This window comes from Phycodurus eques, chromosome 10, assembly GCF_024500275.1.
Source record: "Phycodurus eques isolate BA_2022a chromosome 10, UOR_Pequ_1.1, whole genome shotgun sequence".
NCBI classification, from domain to species: domain Eukaryota; kingdom Metazoa; phylum Chordata; class Actinopteri; order Syngnathiformes; family Syngnathidae; genus Phycodurus; species Phycodurus eques.
In genome coordinates this window covers 21,655,289-21,673,620 of record NC_084534.1, presented here as the reverse complement: position 1 = coordinate 21,673,620, position 18,332 = coordinate 21,655,289, and the positions used below count along the sequence as shown (strand labels likewise).

The 18,332-nt window shown below is 41.2% G+C and overlaps 3 protein-coding genes across 6 annotated transcripts; 1 reads left to right on the top strand and 2 right to left on the bottom strand.

Annotated features, from left to right (window-relative positions):
* Window positions 1-9: 9 nt before the first annotated feature.
* Window positions 10-3,996, bottom strand: LOC133408777 (WD repeat-containing protein 82-like). The gene is made up of 9 exons (XM_061688000.1): window positions 3,630-3,996; window positions 3,216-3,316; window positions 1,659-1,725; window positions 1,425-1,524; window positions 1,196-1,312; window positions 966-1,121; window positions 806-875; window positions 578-720; window positions 10-360 (listed from the first exon to the last, which is right to left on the bottom strand). The coding sequence occupies exons 1-9, from the start codon at window positions 3,788-3,790 to the stop codon at window positions 328-330; spliced, it is 948 nt and encodes a 315-aa protein (XP_061543984.1). The 5' UTR covers window positions 3,791-3,996; the 3' UTR covers window positions 10-327.
* A 302-nt stretch (window positions 3,997-4,298) lies between these two features.
* On the top strand, window positions 4,299-8,316 carry LOC133409032 (pseudouridylate synthase RPUSD4, mitochondrial-like). Of its 2 annotated transcripts, XM_061688518.1 has the most exons (7): window positions 4,299-4,379; window positions 4,496-4,829; window positions 5,078-5,285; window positions 5,518-5,611; window positions 5,696-5,846; window positions 5,937-6,034; window positions 7,674-8,316. In XM_061688518.1, exons 1-7 carry the CDS (start codon window positions 4,350-4,352, stop codon window positions 7,872-7,874), a joined length of 1,116 nt encoding a protein of 371 aa, XP_061544502.1. In that variant the 5' UTR covers window positions 4,299-4,349; the 3' UTR covers window positions 7,875-8,316. The 2 variants fall into 2 exon arrangements, with proteins under 2 accessions (XP_061544502.1, XP_061544501.1); XM_061688517.1 differs by having other exon boundaries at window positions 4,347-4,829.
* On the bottom strand, window positions 8,029-17,947 carry LOC133409031 (transcriptional regulator QRICH1-like). Of its 3 annotated transcripts, none has more exons than XM_061688516.1 (12): window positions 17,125-17,947; window positions 16,710-16,969; window positions 16,555-16,629; window positions 14,668-14,787; window positions 13,000-14,127; window positions 10,938-11,097; window positions 10,693-10,847; window positions 9,987-10,101; window positions 9,792-9,900; window positions 9,001-9,140; window positions 8,833-8,923; window positions 8,029-8,767 (listed from the first exon to the last, which is right to left on the bottom strand). In XM_061688516.1, the coding sequence occupies exons 2-12, from the start codon at window positions 16,956-16,958 to the stop codon at window positions 8,584-8,586; spliced, it is 2,526 nt and encodes an 841-aa protein (XP_061544500.1). In that variant the 5' UTR covers window positions 16,959-16,969; window positions 17,125-17,947; the 3' UTR covers window positions 8,029-8,583. The 3 variants fall into 3 exon arrangements, with proteins under 3 accessions (XP_061544500.1, XP_061544498.1, XP_061544499.1); XM_061688514.1 differs by having other exon boundaries at window positions 17,568-17,947; XM_061688515.1 differs by having other exon boundaries at window positions 16,710-17,947.
* Between the last annotated feature and the right edge of the window lie 385 nt (window positions 17,948-18,332).

Genomic DNA, 18,332 nt, shown 5'->3' with positions numbered 1-18,332 from the left:
AGGCCAGGATTATCACAAAATTAAAAAACAAAAAGCATTTATTTTTTCACAATAAAGGTTATAACATTTTAATGAAAAAACACTGATAAAAATCTAACTGTGCTAATACAATACTATATATATATATATATATAAACTTGACGTTTACATTTAAAAAAATACTTTTAGGTAAAACGTCATAAAAAAACAAACGGCATACATGACTTTTGCCAACATTAGCCTGAGGTTAAAAAAGGTTCAAAGGAAGCATTAAAGTGTCTGATGTTGGCACATTGTACGCACACATTATAAAGTAAAATAGTTTCATGGAAAACTATAGTTGCATCTTTACATGTCATCAACACTGGGGAGCCAAAACGTCTGTGGAGAGGACAAGAAAAGAGGACAGCATTACAAAGAACCTGAATCAACATATAGACTAATGCATGTTACTATGCATATTAGGGACTGAACAGACCAGCTACATGCTGCCCTGTTTAAACCCCATTGAACACCAATATCCGTTAACATACAGCACCTACGGCAAATTAGCTGTTGTATGCAGGGTCTAATAATGATGCATTGTGTATTATCTCACCATATTGCTGCAAGCAGTGGCAAAAGTCATGTATCTGGGGTTAAACTGCATGGCGCTGATCGGTCCCGGATGTTTGCCATCCAGCACAGCGACCTTCATCTTGTTCTCTGTGCTCCAAACATGGACTCTCCCGTCCTCTGAGCCTACAAAGGTAGGAGAAGGTGTGTTAAAGGCACTTAGAAAAACTTGTAGAGAGAGCGAGAGAGAAATGTAAAGGAAAGATTTTACCGATCATGACAAACTGGGAGTCGGGGGTGAAACATGCCTCCAGGTTTAAGCCTCTGCTGTTGTTATAGCCCTTGAAATTAACAACAATACACAAGTTCCAATAGAATATGATGTTTCATAGTGATTGCATCAATTTTTAGCAGGCATGTCAGGGTCTTACAGAAAATTTGTGCATCACATCTCCAGTGAAAGCGTTGACGACGCAGATCATCCCCCCATTGGTTGAGATGAGAATCTGCTTCCCATCATTGCTGAACTTCAGCCCGGTCCATCCACAGGCGCGATTCAGCCTCATTTCAAACGAATTAAATGGACCCTTTTCACACAAACAAGTCATACAAAATCACTTGTCAAGAGTTTGCACACACTGGGAACTCGCCTCAACTGTACCTTGGCAAAAGCACGGACATCATACAGTTTAATGGACTGTGAATCCACTCCTACAGCAAAAACGAGCCCATCTGGATCAAAGGAACAAATGGGTCTGTTGAGGGGCTCTGTTAGACCCTGGAACACAAAAACACTGACCTACTTAGATCCAAAACTGACAGTGGCTCAAAATATTGTGCATCCTGGTTGTTGGCCATTTTAAATTTGGGTCTGCTTTCACGTGACTCACCTGAACATTTTCAGTCCGTAGATCCCAGATGCGGATTGTCTTATCCAATGAACCAGAAATAAACATGTCCTCCACAGGTGACATGGAGAGAGCAGTGACTCTGTAAAACAATTACCGGAAACGAACGCTAGTAAGAGCACAATCATAAGTGCACAGTGAAATGAGAACACTTGAGAAAATGGGTCATTAAATAATAATATATATTTATAATAAATGTGTGGTTCATTTACTCACCTTGCAGTGTGACCGGGGAAATATCTGATGTACTTGTTGTCAGTCAGTGACAGATAACGTATTGTATCTAAAAGTCACAAAACAATATACAGTGGTACGTCAACTTACAAGTGCCCCGACTTGGAAAGTTTTCAAGATACGAGTTGCGTCGCTAGGACGATTTTTTTTTTTGTTGCCTTGACTTGCAAGCAATTGTGGTTTCTTTTTTCTATCCTTTTCAGTAATCTTTTGGCGTTTATATACATTTTTGAACCCATAAATGTCCCGGTTTATTATTATTATTATTATGTTGGACAAACCCTGGATTCCGGTATGATCGATTATTAAACTAAGAGAGGTGTGACACCATTTAAGAGACAAACAGAGAGTCACAGACAAGGAAAGTCTGGACAGGACACTAGTTTAAAAAAACAAACAAAAACAAAACACATTAATTTAAAAAAACAAACAAACAAAAAACAAAAAAACAAAAAAGAACTCACACGTAGCCAATTAGTCATCCTCATGACACCATTAGGACGTAAACCCACACTGATTGGCCAAATATGGTTATCTATCATAAAGAATAAATTCGTTGTGACCAGAACTACTCGGACCCCATCTTATTTTTCCTTTTGGACTTAAGACATTTTTGATATTGGAAAACTTTCTTACTCCAAAGAAACGTGGTCGAGTTTTACATAAGCGCCACGGTCTTGAGTAAAGTGTTTGACGCGGAGGACCGGACGGGACCCCGACTTCATCTGGCCCTTGCCTGAGGTTTCTACCAGCCCGTATTTAGCAGTTTCCCTGACATCAAACACACTCACTCAGCCACGACATTTAAAGGCACAACACACCAATGTACTAAAGTGTGTGTGAGACTTTTGTCTTAACACATTCATTGCCATTGACGGCTTTAGAAGTCAAATATCCATGTTAACTGGAAAGGCTGGCAGCGAATGAGTTAATTACACTTCATAAAACCGGTTTATTAATTGTGGTGTTTTTGGGGGGGGGGGCCGTGCAACAGAACTGATTAATAGCATTGCCATTCATTTCAATGGGGAGAGTTGATTTGCGCGGCACGGTGGACGACTGGTTAGAGCGTCAGCCTCACAGTTCTGAGGACCCGGGTTCAATCCCCGGCCCCGCCTGTGTGGAGTTTGCATGTTCTCCCCGTGCCTGCGTGGGTTTTCTCCGGGCACTCCGGTTTCCTCCCACATCCCAAAAACATGCATTAATTGGAGACTCTAAATTGCCCGTAGGCATGTCTGTGAGTGCGAATGGTTGTCTGATTGTATGTGCCCTGCGATTGGCTGGTGTACCCCGCCTCCTGCCCGATGATAGCTGGGATTGGCTCCAGCACGCCCGCGACCCTAGTGAGGAGAAGCGGCTCAGAAAATGGATGGATGGATGGAGTTGATTTGCGATGAGTGATTTGAGTTATTGAACGAGCGTGGTCACAGAATGAATTAAACCCCTAAATCAAGGCACCACTGTATTGGGTTCCACAACATCGTGCAGTCATATTTGAATTATTCCACATTTACTTATTTGCAATGTTGAGTTGTTTACCATCCAGTTTATTGGAACTGTAGATGACTCTGTGGGAATCTCCATGTGTGTATCGGATCAAATCGGCGCCATACTTCTTGCTGTACAATGTCTCGATGGGTCTGAGAGGGGATCATAGCAAAGTTAAACAAACACTGCCAAAATGTGCATGCACAAACCATCAAATCAATAGATGATAATCTAATGCAGATCTAGATGATTCAATCAAATGTTTTACCTTTTTCTATTGACTGTCAGAGGTATTCATTTTCACGTTTATTATTGTAATTCTTTCTTTTATTTTGCATCACTGCGATGCAAACTACAACCGTAATAAATAAGTAGCACACCTAGAATTCTGCATACTTTCAAACACATCCAAGAGACACATTACAAATAAAATTGATGAAATGCAAAATTCTAATGCATACTTACTTTCCTTGGGTGATATCATACAATACAATGCGGTCGTCGTCGCTGCTTGAGATGGCGTTCTCACCATTCGGACTGTATTCTAAACAATTGACTTTATCCGAATTTTCTCGATATGTTCTCGCAACCCTGAAACTCCTTAATACGCTGTCCGTGATTTTCATGTTTACACGCCCGCTACACAAACCTGACTATAAAATGCACAAAATAAAATTTTATTGTAAAATAATTCCATTAGGATTTTTTCCCATGCCTTCACCGTGCAATGCAGCGAAAACAAATAAAGTTGGCTACAACACTGACGAAAAACGAGCACACATATACGGACGGAAATTACGTCAGAAAATATTTAAGTTCAATTAATTCTCGAATTTCGAAGGTCAAAAATAATTTTTTTTGCTATTGTTTTATCCAATTGGTGCAATACATGTACATATTGTTTGCGATAATCTACTATAGTAGGATTTGTTGATGGATTTTTTTTCCTGGAATGACGTTCGCAAACAACGAATACCCGGAGGTATTTAAATGCTACACTGAAGACGCATGTCAGAAATTATTTTATTTGCCCTTGTTATATTCAAATGGAACAATATTTTAAATTTTAGACGATAGTTATTGTGACATGAAGTACCATTTCACTTTAAGGATCGATTCAAACATTTTTTTAATTCTGGAAGGACTGTGTTGAACAACCAGCAAGGATAACCCGGAAGTAAATAAATGCTGGACTGGCGTGTGTTCCTTGTAATGGTTTGTTACTCTCCAGATTTCTCCTTTTAACTCTCATTAACACTATGAACCACTGTACAAGAAATGTATTTACTGGTGACTGGAATTTACTCCTACGGTCTATCCAAAAACTACAGACAAAGTGCTACCAGTGTTCGGGAACGGCACTTATGAGTCTTAGCCGGGGTCAGACCACTGCCACAAAGCAAGCTCCAGATCCTGGAAAACGAGAGAAACTTCCACTTCGAGCCATTGACTTGGCTCGAAAGTTCCGGCAGGAGAAGTCCAATACCAGGGCAGCGGAGCCCCCTCTCTCCGCCTATCAGAAGAGGGTGGTGGACTTAAAACGGTTCAGTCTGCAGCTTCAAAATGTTCATCCCAACGTGCTGGCGAAGCACCTGAGCAGAAGCGTGCTGTACCAGGATCAGCAAGTGGTCGTCATCAACAAGCCCTATGGTGTTCCTCTCAGAGGTAAAACATAGAACAACATTTGTAAGCGATTAAATTATTACAACAAAGAGGAATTAAAATGATATAATTTTTGTTTTGCCAAGAAAAAGGGTTGTCGCGCTTGATTTAGCAATAAATGACTTGAAGCATCCTGGTTAAAAATTGACCCGAGTCACTGCCTAACAAACAAATGAACACAGACAAGAACAACCTCCTGAGCTGAAGTGGACGTTTAATACTTTGTCCTTTTGTCGCTTATGTCTTGTCAGATTCCTCTGGGGAGACATCCGTCTCCTCTGTGCTTCCTGTCCTCTCCAAAATGATGGACGGTATGAAGATCAAGTCAGATTCTCAGCTGTTTCCCTGTCTTGGCCTGGAGAAGGAAATGACAGGCGCTCTCCTGCTGGCAAGGAGCGAAGAAGTGGTGGAGCACGTGCGGGAACTCAACAGAAGTAATCAAGTGGAGAGAAAGTACTGGTAAGTTTTACTGTCCTGATAAAGTATGCGTTAATCCTAGGACCTTAGTCAAAATTCGAATTGAATGAATGATGAGGATAAGCGGTGCAGAAAATGCAAGGATGGATTTTTTTCCCCCCATTTGGTTGCTCTCTGCTCTTATCGGTCATAAGAATGTAAACAGGAAGAAGGTTTGGTGTATGAAATACTAGTGAGTGAAACAGCACAAATAAATGCAAAATTCTGTCCCCAGGCTGGTCACAGTGGGTGTACCTGTGCCATCTGAAGGCATGATTGACATTCCCATCATAGAGAGAGAAGTCACCGGTTCTCAGCCTCACTACAAGGTAGACTTCTTCGCTTCCTATTCTTATTACAGTTTAGCTATTATTTAACCTGTTTCTTTTTATTATTATTACTTTTAATTACAGATGGCTTTAAGCCCCGTTTACAGAATGAATGACACAGGAGATGGACTAACTAAAGTTCGAGCCAATCGCCAATCCCTTCCTGCCGTCACGAAGTACAAAGTCCTGGACAGTAATGGTGGATGTAGCCTTGTGGAACTGGAGCCTCTTACTGGTGAGAAGGGTTGGCTCCAATTATCGTGAAGGTGTACTGAATAAAGTGTCCAGAGGGAGTAAAAATTGACTCGGTTTCTTGTTTCCACAGGAGTAAAGCACCAGATGAGGGTTCATATGGCATTTGCATTGGCATGCCTCATTTTGGGCGACCACAAATATTCACACTGGAGCAAACTGGCACCACAGGTAGTCATGTAAACGTCAGCTTGATAAAATGATGATAATTGAAAAGATACAATTTTACTGGGGTTCCTCCTCAAAACCCCAACATGCATCTACATATTGTAGATACATAATACAGAGAAAAGAACAAAATCATCAGAAAGACAGCTTTCAGTGAATAGTTGCAATATACAGTGCTGTGAAAAAGTATTAGCACCCTTCTGAAATTCTTATATTTTCGCATAGTTTCCCCAGTTTAATGTTAAATATCATCAAACAAATGTAAATATCAGACAAATCTAACCCAAGTGAGCTTAAACATGCAGTTTTTAAATGGTGATATTTATTAAGGAAAAGAAAACTAAGCAAAAAATGGAGGGTTTTCGAGCATGACTTGCCTTTTAAAGTCATGCCGCTGTATTTCAAATGGATTCAAGTCCAGACTTTGACTAGGCCACTCCAAAACCTTCAATTAGTTTTTTAAGCCATTCAGAAGTTGACTTGCTGGTGTGTTTTGGATAGTTATCCTGCTGCTTAAGCCAAGTGCGGTTCAGCTTGAGGTCACAAACTGATAGCTGAACATTCTCCTTTAGGATTTTCTGTTAATGAGAAGACTTCATGGTTCCAGCAATCACAGCAAATTGTCCAGCTCCTGAAGGAGTACAAAGCAGCCCAAGACCATAACACTACCACCACATTTGACTGTTGGATGTTATTTTTCTCAAATGCTGTGCTATTTACACCAGATGTAACGACACACACACCTTCCATCTCGTCAGTCCATATAATATTCTCTCAAGTCTTGGGAATCAGTCAGATGTTTTTTTTTTTTTTTTTTTTGGCAAAAGACAAGCCTTTGTTCTTTTTGGTCAGCAGTGGCTTTCGCCTTGGAACTCTGCCATGGATGCCATTTTTTGCCATGTCTCTTCCTTATTGTTGCACCATGAACACTGACCTTAACTGAAGCAAGTGAGGCCTTCAGTTCTTTAGAAGTCATAAATTCCTTTGTGGCCTCCTGGATGAGTCATTGCTGTTCTCTTGGGGTAATCTTTGTAGGCCGGCCACTCCTGGGAAGGTTCACCACTATTCCATGTTTTCTCCATGTGAGGATAATGGCTCTCCCTATGGTTTGCTGGAATCATAAAGCTTTAGAAATGGCTTTTGTAACCCTTTCCAGACTGATAGATGTCAATTACTTTATTACTCGACTGTTCTGGAATTTCTTTGGATCCTGTTGTTTTGTTGTAGCTTTTTTTTTTTTTTTAAAAGATCTTTTGTCCGACATGTTTTTGTCAGACATGTTCTGTTTAAGTGATTTCTTGAATGAACAGGTCTGAAGATAATCAGGCTTGGGTGTGATCATTGAAAATCAACTGAAAATTGTGATTAGCCACAACAATTCCTGATTTAACAAGGGGGTAATTACTTTTTCCAAACAAGGCCAGTTTTTTTCCTTAATAAATAAAAGCACTATTTTTAGTTCACTTGGGTTATATTTATATGATATTTACATTTATTTAGTTAGTTCTTAAACAAAGTGGGGAAACTATGCATAAATAGAAGAATTTGAGAAGGGGGCCAATACTTTTTCATGGCACTGTACATCCAGATTTGTAAATGCACTCGTTCAACTACTAATAACTGCTGACATTCTGACCCGCAGAAATTACCGGAGCGCATGCTGGGCAAGCTCGGTCTCGAACAGAGCAAGATCCGACATCTTCCACTTCACTTACACGCTCGTCAGCTGACACTGCCCAGAATCGGTCTTGGGAACATCAGCGTGCAATCCCCGATGCCAAAGTTCTTTACGCAAACACTCAGTCGACTAAATTTAACTTTTCCAAAGGAAAAAGATGACTAATGACCTTGTGGCTTTGAGTGTTTCCATTAAATTGGATATACTGTCCAGTAGATTTCAGATTTAATAAATGTATCTGTGGTTGGTTTTATGAGGCATCATAATATGAATGTCATTATGAAAACACACAGAACACAATGGTCAACACGACTTCTGATGTAAGGACTGTCCATTTGTATTTAATCATCTGTACACAAAGATGTTGAAAATGTTTTTTATGAGTCTCTCAATCACAACCTTTGACCTGAGAAAGTTTCTAGTCTCCCGAAAGACTACAATGTAGCACTTTACCTTGAGACGACTTAGATCAAACACTTTGAAAACAGGCACAAGGTCATCTTTGTACATATCAACACAATACAAAAAAAGGTGAGCAGTGGTCCCTGCTAGGAGGTTGGCATGGTAACAAAAAGTATGAGGTTAAAGAGCAAACGGTTAAATACCCTCATCTTGAAAATACTTTAAACCAGAGCAGTTTCCATTTACCCCCTAGTCCAGTCTTAACATTCCTGATATCGACCAGAAATTTAGTTTGAGTCTGAAAACTTTAAAAGGACATGTTTTCTCAGTCAGTCTTCAACAACTCATTCATTGGGTTCTTCATTTGATTGTTGAGACGGCAAGTTTATTGAGCCAAGGGCAGGGGAGCAGAGTCAACAATCAGTGATGGAATTGTACAATCTTGCTCTCGCTTTATGTCAGCTCTTTCTTTTTAACTCTCGGAACCGGCGCCGGTGATCTCCTGGATCTCTCTGACCACTAAGATGCGCGCCAGCGTTTGCTCCACTTGCTTACTCGTGAGGGGCTGAGACGAATACCACATGGGACTGTTGGGCGCGACAACGGCCTCAGGGGTCATGTAGTACGTGTCATTACGACCTTTGACACTTTGAGGGCTGGAACAGGGAGAGTTACTGTAAAAGGAGAAATATCGCAATATATTTTCTTGAGCGCCACTCACCATTTGAAAAGATAAAAGTCATAAAGTTTGATGGGACAACGAAGTGGATTCTCTGGATCCTCGATCTGCTCATCATATAAGTCATCTGGTCCTGTAAATAAGTCACCCAAAAAGGTAAAACACTTGATTTAAAAAAAAAATAGAACTTAAGTGGTGACCATCAAATACCTTTATGTGAACTTTGCCCTTTCAGAAGGCGGATAGTAGTTGCTTTGTCCTTCGTATTGGTGGGGTTCTTCCTCGTGTGTCTTAAGACCTTAGAGAAGGCCACCTTCAGGTGCTGTTCAGGTGTTAGCAGGCGAAAACACCTGTGGAAAAATAATTTAAAACAGTTAATACTGTACACCCATATAGACAGAGTCCTGCCACGATAAGCAAAAACCTGAGCGCAAGCGACCCCCATCCTCCCCAAAGGATTTCATTACCTATAGATGCCACAAGACAGCCAAGCCCTACTTTTTATTAGACAGAGCTATGGCCCGAGCAAATGAAGCTCCTCCCCTCAACAACATAGTTCCTTAGCACCAAAACAACACTTCAGCATTATTTTCCACCAAGAGTGATATTAAATTTAAATAATACATTTCAACACATTATTATAAAAAAGTAGTATATATTTTGCATAGTTCCTTATTGCCTGAATGTCACTCTTCCTCCTCCTCATTTTCCCCCGACACTACTTGTCCCACAAGGAATAAATTCACTTTCTTTCTCGCCCAATCAGTGAGACGAGTGTTCGTCTTGTTCGTGGACATCAGATAATCAGCTTTGCAGATGCCCCGTCTACTCTAGGTGGTGTATTGTGGTAAATGTGTCTACCATCACGATGGTGTAGGTAGTTTAGCCACCGAGTGACACCAACCAAAGAAAACAAGACATCTTTTTGAGGTGCAGCGTTTATTTCTTCAAGTGGATGACACCCGTGCAGTCGGAAAAGTGGTAAGATGGGGAAAACTCACTTTGTGTTAAAGTACATCAGAGTTGTTAACAAAGTCCATGGCGAATGTGCACCAAGCTGTTTACATTCCCAAAGCATCTCCTCTGTCACATGACTCGGAATGATGTAACCTTGCAAGAAGACAAACAAAAATTAATTACACAAATCCTAAATGAACAAATAATGACAGTGGCGAGAGAAGGGAGTTTGTTTTTACCTAGAGGATGGACACTGGGCTTCCAACCAGTCAGGATTTTATGTAAACTCTCACCAAATCGAGTGTAGTATGGATCAGAGAAAATATCATCCACGCGTCCATTTTCAAAGAGATACTATATAATAATAATAAAAAATAAAGTTAATAAAAAAAGATAAACACTGCTTTAGACCAGTGGTTCCCAACCACCGGTCCGCGGCCGTGAGGCATTAGTTACCGGGCCGCAGAGAAAGAATGACCATATATAATTTCTGCAGTATTACAATTTGCGTGTCAATGTGTTTTATTTTCAAAATTGACCGGATCTTCTCCGCCGCAACAGATGTGCGTCTCAATTGACACGTCGAGACTGCACAGAACGTTTCCGTTTCCGGTCCCAGCCGGCTCGAACGCTTCTGTTTCCGGTCCGAACAGGCTGGCTAAGGGCAGCAGAACTCAAAGAACGAAATCATTTCATGAACTAATTCAGCTCATTACGTTTACTGAAAAGATTTGTTCTTTTGAACGAAACAACACTGTATCAGGGGTCCTACTTAAAATATGGGTTTATCGCAACAGTTAACTCACGCAAGTCGCCGCCACAGCCGTCCCGCGAGAAAAGTGTCAACTCCTAACCGGTCCGCGGTGCAAAGAAGGTTGGGGAACACTGGTTTCGACAACTTCATACACTGTTTTATTGCCAGGCTGGAGCACAAGGATTACTAACCTTTTGCATACATAAGAAGACATAATAAAGAACATCTGGAGCAAATTGTTCCTCCTCTGATCCTCGGGCCTCTTGCGTCATCAGGGAAAGACCGAGGTTCAGCTCGGCTACAGCGCTGGAAATCAAGTCCTCTTGAAAACGCAGCGGCTGGCGACCTGGACACAGAGAGATCAGCATTTGTTGTTGCTTTAAGGGGAAAAGATCTATTCAAGGTCCACCAGCTCGGAATCTATAAGATGACTTACGTCCAATGGGCGCAAGCTTTGTCTTGTCCTGCTGGCTTAGCTCGGCATTTTTCCGCTTTACCCAAAGGCGCCACACCTCCAGGCCCTCTTCTGGCTTCAGAGAGACTGGAACTAGAATTTCTGCAGATGGTTCAGCATTACCCTCAGTTTCTCCTTGTTCCTGTACAAGATGAATAGAATTAATGTTTTCAAACAATTACTGTATGTCAAACTAAAGGTTAACTTTCATTAACTTGTCTGATCGTCCAGTAATTATTAGACTTGATACCGATCAGACTTCTCAGTTACTCTGAATGTGTTCTGTAAATTGACTGTCTGTTGTTGTACTAGAGCGGCTCCAACTACCGGAGACAAATTCCTTGTGTTTTTTTGGACATACTTGGCAAATGAAGATGATTCTGATTCTGAATAGACCACAACATTGCACAATGAATTTCTGCCTTTACAAAATTAAGAAGCATTAGGGGTTTAACAACAACAGATTTTTTGCAGTCGAAACTAAGGTAATGACAGTCAAGTGGACTTTGATTAATCGAAGATGCCATTAATATTTCTTTCAGTTTTCGACTCACTGTGGACACGTTCAAACAAGCTCGCTCACTCACTCTCCCCATCGTCCTCGAATGCAGAGGCCCCACCCCTCTGACTCGCTTAGCCAATCAAAGTCAAGCGCTCATTCGTTCACATCGGACACCTATATTTGCCTGGCAGACAGTCTAAAATTTCCTAACAATTAACACGAATTCACATAACATTACTGCGGGTTTGCTACTTGCTAGAGTGTACAATAATAGAGTACTTTAAAAATCCTGCAGTTGTGCAACATGGATTGTTGCAGTAGTTTTAGAAGTTTCACTCAGAGACAATGAAGGCATCTGATTTGTGATTGGATGAGTGAGTCGGGCGCTGGAGAAAGTGGAAGATAGAAGAGGATGTCCAGTGAGTCTGAAATATGTAGGCTGGGAGAAACATGATGTGGATGTTTTTTTTCTTTTTTGCGACAAAGGTTCCATTTGGTGAATTTGCTAATGGCTCACGTGAGGTTTTAAGGTTGCTCGCCAGCTTTAGTGTGAGTGTTAGAAGGTGTCTTTTCAGATGGGTGTGCATTTATTACATTTGAGGACAGAAAATATTTTTCTGCCAATCTAATTTTTTTGCTAAAAATTTCCACACACTTGATGCACCGCTGCTAGTTTTCTGCATGAACCCACCACCTGTTGATTTTCAATGAGGCATCCATGTTATTGTCAATGTGAAAAGATGATTGCCGATTAATCGAATTCAATCAATTAATTATTGCACAGTGGTAAAGACGAAATTGACTAGTTGGTTCAACCTCTAATGCTCAGTGCAGCGCGCCATCAAGACTAAACACGTGTCCTGTATGTGGTACCAAAGTAAGCTGCCTTCAAAGTTTTACCACGTTTGTCGAAAAAGTCCCAGTTTCTTATGTGGCCCATGCCACATTCCTCCACAAAGTTTGGTGAAACCTGAGTAAGTAGTTTTAACATGCAGTCAAAAAGTCTGGGCACACCTTGTATTTCAATAGTATGTTGAGCAAGTGTCTCTAAACCTTTGCCTTGTACATTGTGTACCAATAAATGCAGCCAAAACCGTTTCGCTTCAGGGGAAAGTGGTTGACACCGTCAGAGTTATCATCATATAGCTAAATAATACAAAAACATCTTTGTATGTATGATATGGTGCAGTTCTACACTGCTGTTAAACACAACTGCGATTTAAAAATAAAATAAAATTCCATCACTGCATCCATTTTCTTTACCGCTTAACCTGCTCAGGGTCAAGGGAGCTGGAGCCTGTCCCATGATTTAGGGCGGAAGGCGGACAACAACCCTGACATGGTCGCTAGTTAATTACAGGGCACAAAAAGAGACGGACAAAACTCACATTCACACTGGGTGGGAACGGAGCCCACGCTACCAGTGACATAATTAACAATCTTAAACGAATAGTCCTCTGACAGTGTCAATCAAAGCTAATGATTATTAGCTTTGTAAAAATAATATTTTTGAATTCAACAACAACCACAAACAGATCTAACCTGAAGATGGAGTTGTTGTTCATTTCCATCATCTTGGCTCTGTGGCTGATTGGGGTCCCATATGTGCACTGACTGTGTTGTATTGTAAGTCCCTCCTACAGTCTGCACAGCTACTGGGATGTGAATATTCCCATTCATGAACTGAGCTGGAAACAGCGTCTGTACTATTTCTTCCGGTGTCCCAGTCGACACAGACTGGACATCTGCACACTTCGCCGAGGAGCTGGGCTTGCCGTTGGTGGCGGCAAGTTGGACCGTGTTGTACGTCTCCTGCGGTATGGCGATGTGAGTCACTCCTTGCTGCTGAGCGGTAGAGTATACGGGAATGGTCCACGTCTCGCCTGCGGGGCCTGTGATTGTCCCTGTGGCACTGTACAGCTGAGTGCTGTCAACTGTGAGCAAGTCGGGCCGCAGGGACACGTAGTTCTGCTGCTGCCCTTGAGGGATGGCGATGACTGTGGCCACTTGCTGCCCCTGAGGAACGGCGTAGGACACTGTCAAGGGAGTGTCTACCTTGCGCTTCTTGGCAGGTGGAAGAACAGATGAGCCGGTACCGGGCCGCCTCTCTGCCTCCCTGGGAGAGTTCTGTTGCTGTGAAGGAGATATGGCCTCAATGGTTTGGATGTGGATCTGTTGTCCGTCTGGTAATTGTATCTGTTGTCCATCTTGTAGCTGGATGTGCTGCCCCCCCATGAGTTGAATCTGCCGTCCATCTTGTAGTTGAATCTGTTGCCCCCCCTGGAGCTGGATGTGTTGGCCACCCTGTAGCTGAATTTGCTGCCCATCATGCAGTTGAATCTGCTGTCCGCCTTGCAGTTGAATCTGCTGTCCTTCTGGTAGCTGAATCTGCTGTCCACCCTGTAGTTGAATCTGCTGTCCATCTGGGAGCTGAATCTGCTGTCCACCCTGTAGTTGAATCTGCTGTCCGTCTGGTAGCTGAATCTGCTGTCCACCCTGTAGTTGAATCTGCTGTCCGTCTGGCAGCTGAATTTGTTGGCCAGCCTCCAGTTGAATATGCTGGCCGTCCACTAGTTGAATCTGCTGCGTACCTTGCAACTGGATTTGGTGACCACTTGCCAATTGAATCTGTTGCTCTCCGCTTACAGCTGCAACCAGCTGTGCCTGAATCTGTCAAAATAGAGTAGCGTTAGGTAGCAAATGAGTAGAACTTGGAAAAGGTGTAACAGTGGAACCTCAAAATTCCAATCCATACTGGATGTACAGTACAAAGTCAGCTTTGTTAATCATAACGTGAAGAGATTTGCCGCCCAGGCACATACAGTAGTCACCATTTTCACATTTGTCACAGTGTCAGTGTTAATGGCGCATACACAAGGTATTGCAAGTTCTACTACACAATGTTTAGCACTTTTATGTCAGTTAATAACGATAAAAAGTGCAATGCATACTAACTTCTATCAGCAAACCTTCCTCAACACTTAAACCATCATGTATCATCAAAGGATGAGTAAATCTGTTTTAGTTTGCTTTTATATAAGATTGATAACCTCTTTCTACACTTATACAGCAATTAAGAATGTTAAAATATTTTAAAACTTTGCCTGTATTTCCTTTATTTACTACTTGATTGTATTTTATTTTTCAAAATTCAAACAAATCAACAGTTTGATCTTTAAGATTCCTCTGCACTTTATTATGATATGGTACCTGCTGCTGCTGCTCCTCTGTGAGCGCTTCCTGCGGCACAAGTTGTGAAGTTGACATTCCTTGCATGTCCTGTTGAGCGGACGTGGCCATCTGCAGGACCGGCTGCCCCTGGATCTGAACCTGGCACAGAGGAAGAGAATAAAAGATGACAACCCATACTATCATAAATGACACTGCTAGAAATGAAAGAAATAAAATTTAAAAAATGTAAAAAAAAATAACTGTAAACTGAAGAAAATCCTTTGTTCTGTTACAAAGCTCAATTTTGATTAACATGACCACAGAGTCATTCATTTTCACTTAATCTTAGGTGTTTCTAATATTTAACCTTCATGTAAATACGGTTATCAAAATATAAAATATTAGAAACACCTCTGTATATGATGCACTGTAGATAAAAGATACACTCCAGCTTACCCGCAAGCCTAATGAGGACAAGCGCTATAGAAAACAGATGGATGGATATTACAAGTTGTGTGTATTAGATACAAATAAATAAGATAAAATATTATTCTATATTGCAGTGATTCCAATCCAGTGTGCCCTTCATCTAGTGTGCCACAGGAAATGATGCAATTTTACTTAAATGGCCTGGAAATTTATTTTTATTTACTACATAATTTCATCTATCTTCATCTTTCTATGCCAATGGGATATAGTACCAAGAAGAACAATTAAATCCTATTGTACTAGATGGCAGAAGGAACAATTAACCCATGGTAACCAAATGTTCCCATTACTGCAACAGACCAAGTCGTTTTGTGTTCAACTAAACAGGACCAGTCAATTTGTGAGTAAATTGAGATGATCATCATTATTTCAATATTACTTTTTGTGACATATGTGTTTGGTGGTGTGCAATGAGATTTTTCTAAATCAAAAATATGTGCCTGGGCTCAGTAATTTTGTAAAACACTGCCATACTGGATTAAGGCCTGGGTCACATAATTAAGGATGTCTATTTTTTATTTAGCTCCCAAAAATATACATTTTAAAAAATACTGGAAAAGGAGGAGTACACATGTGGTCCGATACTAATTTGTTGTCATTTGTACTTGAGAAAATACAGTGTTTCTATTATAGTCAGCACCCGTGCACTTTTTAAACTGTGTGACAAATACTTTTTTCCATCCACAAGATAAATGCACACCATGTAAATTGACACTATTTGAAGTAAACAATAAATAACAATGACAAGAGTATTTTCACAGATGGCGCCTTTGAGTTAGCAGCCTGTGAAAAGAGCTCTGTTCACCTTCCTCTTTAATTTGTACTTTTCCACCCTTTTTTATTGTTTAATGCTCAATGTACATTGTGTGGATGTGGACACATTGCAGCCTGTCTGATGTTTTGGGCCGTAACAGTCAATTGACACTTGTTGTTTGCGCCTTCATGCAGCAATTGCTGCTAATGAGAACAGAAATGTTGGATTGTCGCCAGAACAAACTTTCGACTGTTGGCAAATTTGATTTTAAACTCAACTTGTAGCAAACGTGAGTGACGTCATGCACGTTGTGATTTCGACATGTTTGGTCAAAGGACCAAACACTGGTCAAAGGAAATGTCAATTTTGACCTTCTCTCTAATACAGTTTAGCCTTAAACTTTTGCATTAAAAGGGAACAAAACGGCACCTCCTGGATGCGAAGTGCCAATGTGAAGGGAGCTATGATGCATTTTGATTGGAGAGGAAGATTTGGTCCTGGTTCTTTTTTTATTGTATTATTTTATGGTTTTGTGTATGTATTTTGTTTTGAGTACATGCTTTTATTTTATCTTGTTTTACTCTGCTGTCTTCAGCCAGGTCAGCATTACAAAAGAAAATCTGTTCTCAATTGCCTCACCTGGATAAATATAGATTTAATAAATAAATACAAAATAAACAAACCTGCACTTGAAGTTGCTGTTCAGGTTCTGAATGCATGGAAAGTTGAGGTGAAATCTCTGCTGACGTCAGCTGTACCTGTCATAAGAAGTGGAAGCAGTAATTAGGACACATTGGACTCAATTTAACTGATATAAGTCAATTCAAGATGTTCTTACTGGACAAGCCAGCTCCAAGAGAGAGCCGGCCACCTCTGTGCTATCAGTGTAGACACAGTTGTTGGTCTGCTCCTGGTAGACCATGGCAGCTGTGGTGGTGGTAGTGGTGGTGGTCCCCCCTCCCTGCTGACTGAACTCCCCCTTGGAGAGGGACTCCAGGAACTCCTTCATCCTGTGCTGGGGTACAGTTCGGGCCTTCTGGCGCACGTATTCGTCAAACGAGACCACACCAGCCTCCTGCTCGTTCATTGTCACTGGACCTTGGAAAACAATCAAAAGTGGGGATCCTTAGCACATGGCGGTGCAATGTGTCTGTAGTGAAAGCGCCAACGTGTTTAATGGCGTTACTGCTCGCCATATGCAACAGTTGTGCAAGCAAAACGCAACGCAACTCGATATTTGAATGGCAACATACATGATGAACTGGTGCTGTCGTGTTGTCGTCTTTGAATAAATGCTACGATGCGTCAATTTTTTTTACAAAACAACAGCGAGCAGCTCGTGCGTATTTTTTAAACATTAACTATTAAGTGTTTAAAAAAATACAAAGGCTCCAAATATATGCTAGCTTTAATGTACAAACCGAATGTACATAAGCTACGCTAGTTGTTAGCAAGCTAGCATCGCACAGCTAGCCAAACTAAATGTCCTCGGCCCGTATGATTACCAAGACGGATAAATATATTCAATATCAGCCAGCATGGTCGCGTTGACTGGGGGAAAGAAAAAGCTAAGACTAAACTATACAGGCCGTCATTTTGTAACTCATCACCACAAAATGTTACATCAGAAAACATGACGCTAGCTAATGCTAAAGTTAGCAAGCTAGCTGCTTCGCTCTGGATCCTGTCATGCTACCTTAAATAAAACCAAATCCTTTCCTCTCCGCCAAGGCACGCTGTTTAAAACTAAAACGCCGATAATCGTCTCCCAGCTACCACCAGCATGCCATCCACCCCGTCGTCGCACGGTCCACGCGGCGGCAGACGGTGCAATTCCGCCAACAATGCTCTGATTAGTTTGCAATAACAATTTGTGAGCAGCAGGCGAGGTCTGTGACGTCTGCGTCTTCTTCTTTTTTTCCGCGCAGAAATCCAGGCGGTTTTCGATGTCGATAAATGAGTAACCCGGGCTTGAGCAAAAGAAGCTCACATTTATTTATTCATCCACAAGCATGGCGAGAGTCAACGACAAAACATGCAACTGCGTTCTTTGTGGTTTACCCAAGTGTGGTATAAAATGACGGAATAATAGGCCCTCATCAGGGGGAAAAAAACAACCAAAAAAAAACAGGCAATTCTGATCCAAATGTTGCCGGCAACGGCCCGCCGAATCGTGAGAATTAAATCACACAGTAAGAATTTGATATTACAAGCATTCCTGATATCAGCATATCTGCTTGTACATGCTTCCTCAGTGATTTATTATGTACACTTTAATTTTGTCAATTTACATGTACTACAAAAATATATGTATTGTTTTGGTGTGGAACTGTTTCTAATATGTATGCCCCCCACTCATGAATCTTAGTAAGATTTTAGAAACAGCTCCCAGTAAATTAATAGTGTACCTCTTCAACAGTGCCAATCACACACAACTTAGCAATATTTTTCATAAAGGCTG

Bases quoted from the DNA above. Each gene is read 5' to 3' on its own strand.
- LOC133408777 (XM_061688000.1), bottom strand. From the start codon at position 3,790: ATGAAAATCACGGACAGCGTATTAAGGAGTTTCAGGGTTGCGAGAACA. The intron at 1,525-1,658 runs GTGAGTAAATGA...ATTGTTTTACAG, and splicing joins TTCCCCGGTCACACTGCAAG to AGTCACTGCTCTCTCCATGT. The intron at 361-577 runs GTGAGATAATAC...TCCTCTCCACAG, and splicing joins CCACTGCTTGCAGCAATATG to ACGTTTTGGCTCCCCAGTGT.
- LOC133409032 (XM_061688517.1), top strand. From the start codon at position 4,424: ATGAACCACTGTACAAGAAATGTATTTACTGGTGACTGGAATTTACTC. The intron at 5,612-5,695 runs GTAGACTTCTTC...TTTTAATTACAG, and splicing joins GTTCTCAGCCTCACTACAAG to ATGGCTTTAAGCCCCGTTTA. The intron at 6,035-7,673 runs GTAGTCATGTAA...TCTGACCCGCAG, and splicing joins GGAGCAAACTGGCACCACAG to AAATTACCGGAGCGCATGCT.
- LOC133409031 (XM_061688515.1), bottom strand. From the start codon at position 16,958: ATGAACGAGCAGGAGGCTGGTGTGGTCTCGTTTGACGAATACGTGCGC. The intron at 14,128-14,667 runs GTACCATATCAT...CTATTTTGACAG, and splicing joins CAGAGGAGCAGCAGCAGCAG to ATTCAGGCACAGCTGGTTGC. The intron at 9,901-9,986 runs GTAAAAACAAAC...TCTTCTTGCAAG, and splicing joins GCCCAGTGTCCATCCTCTAG to GTTACATCATTCCGAGTCAT.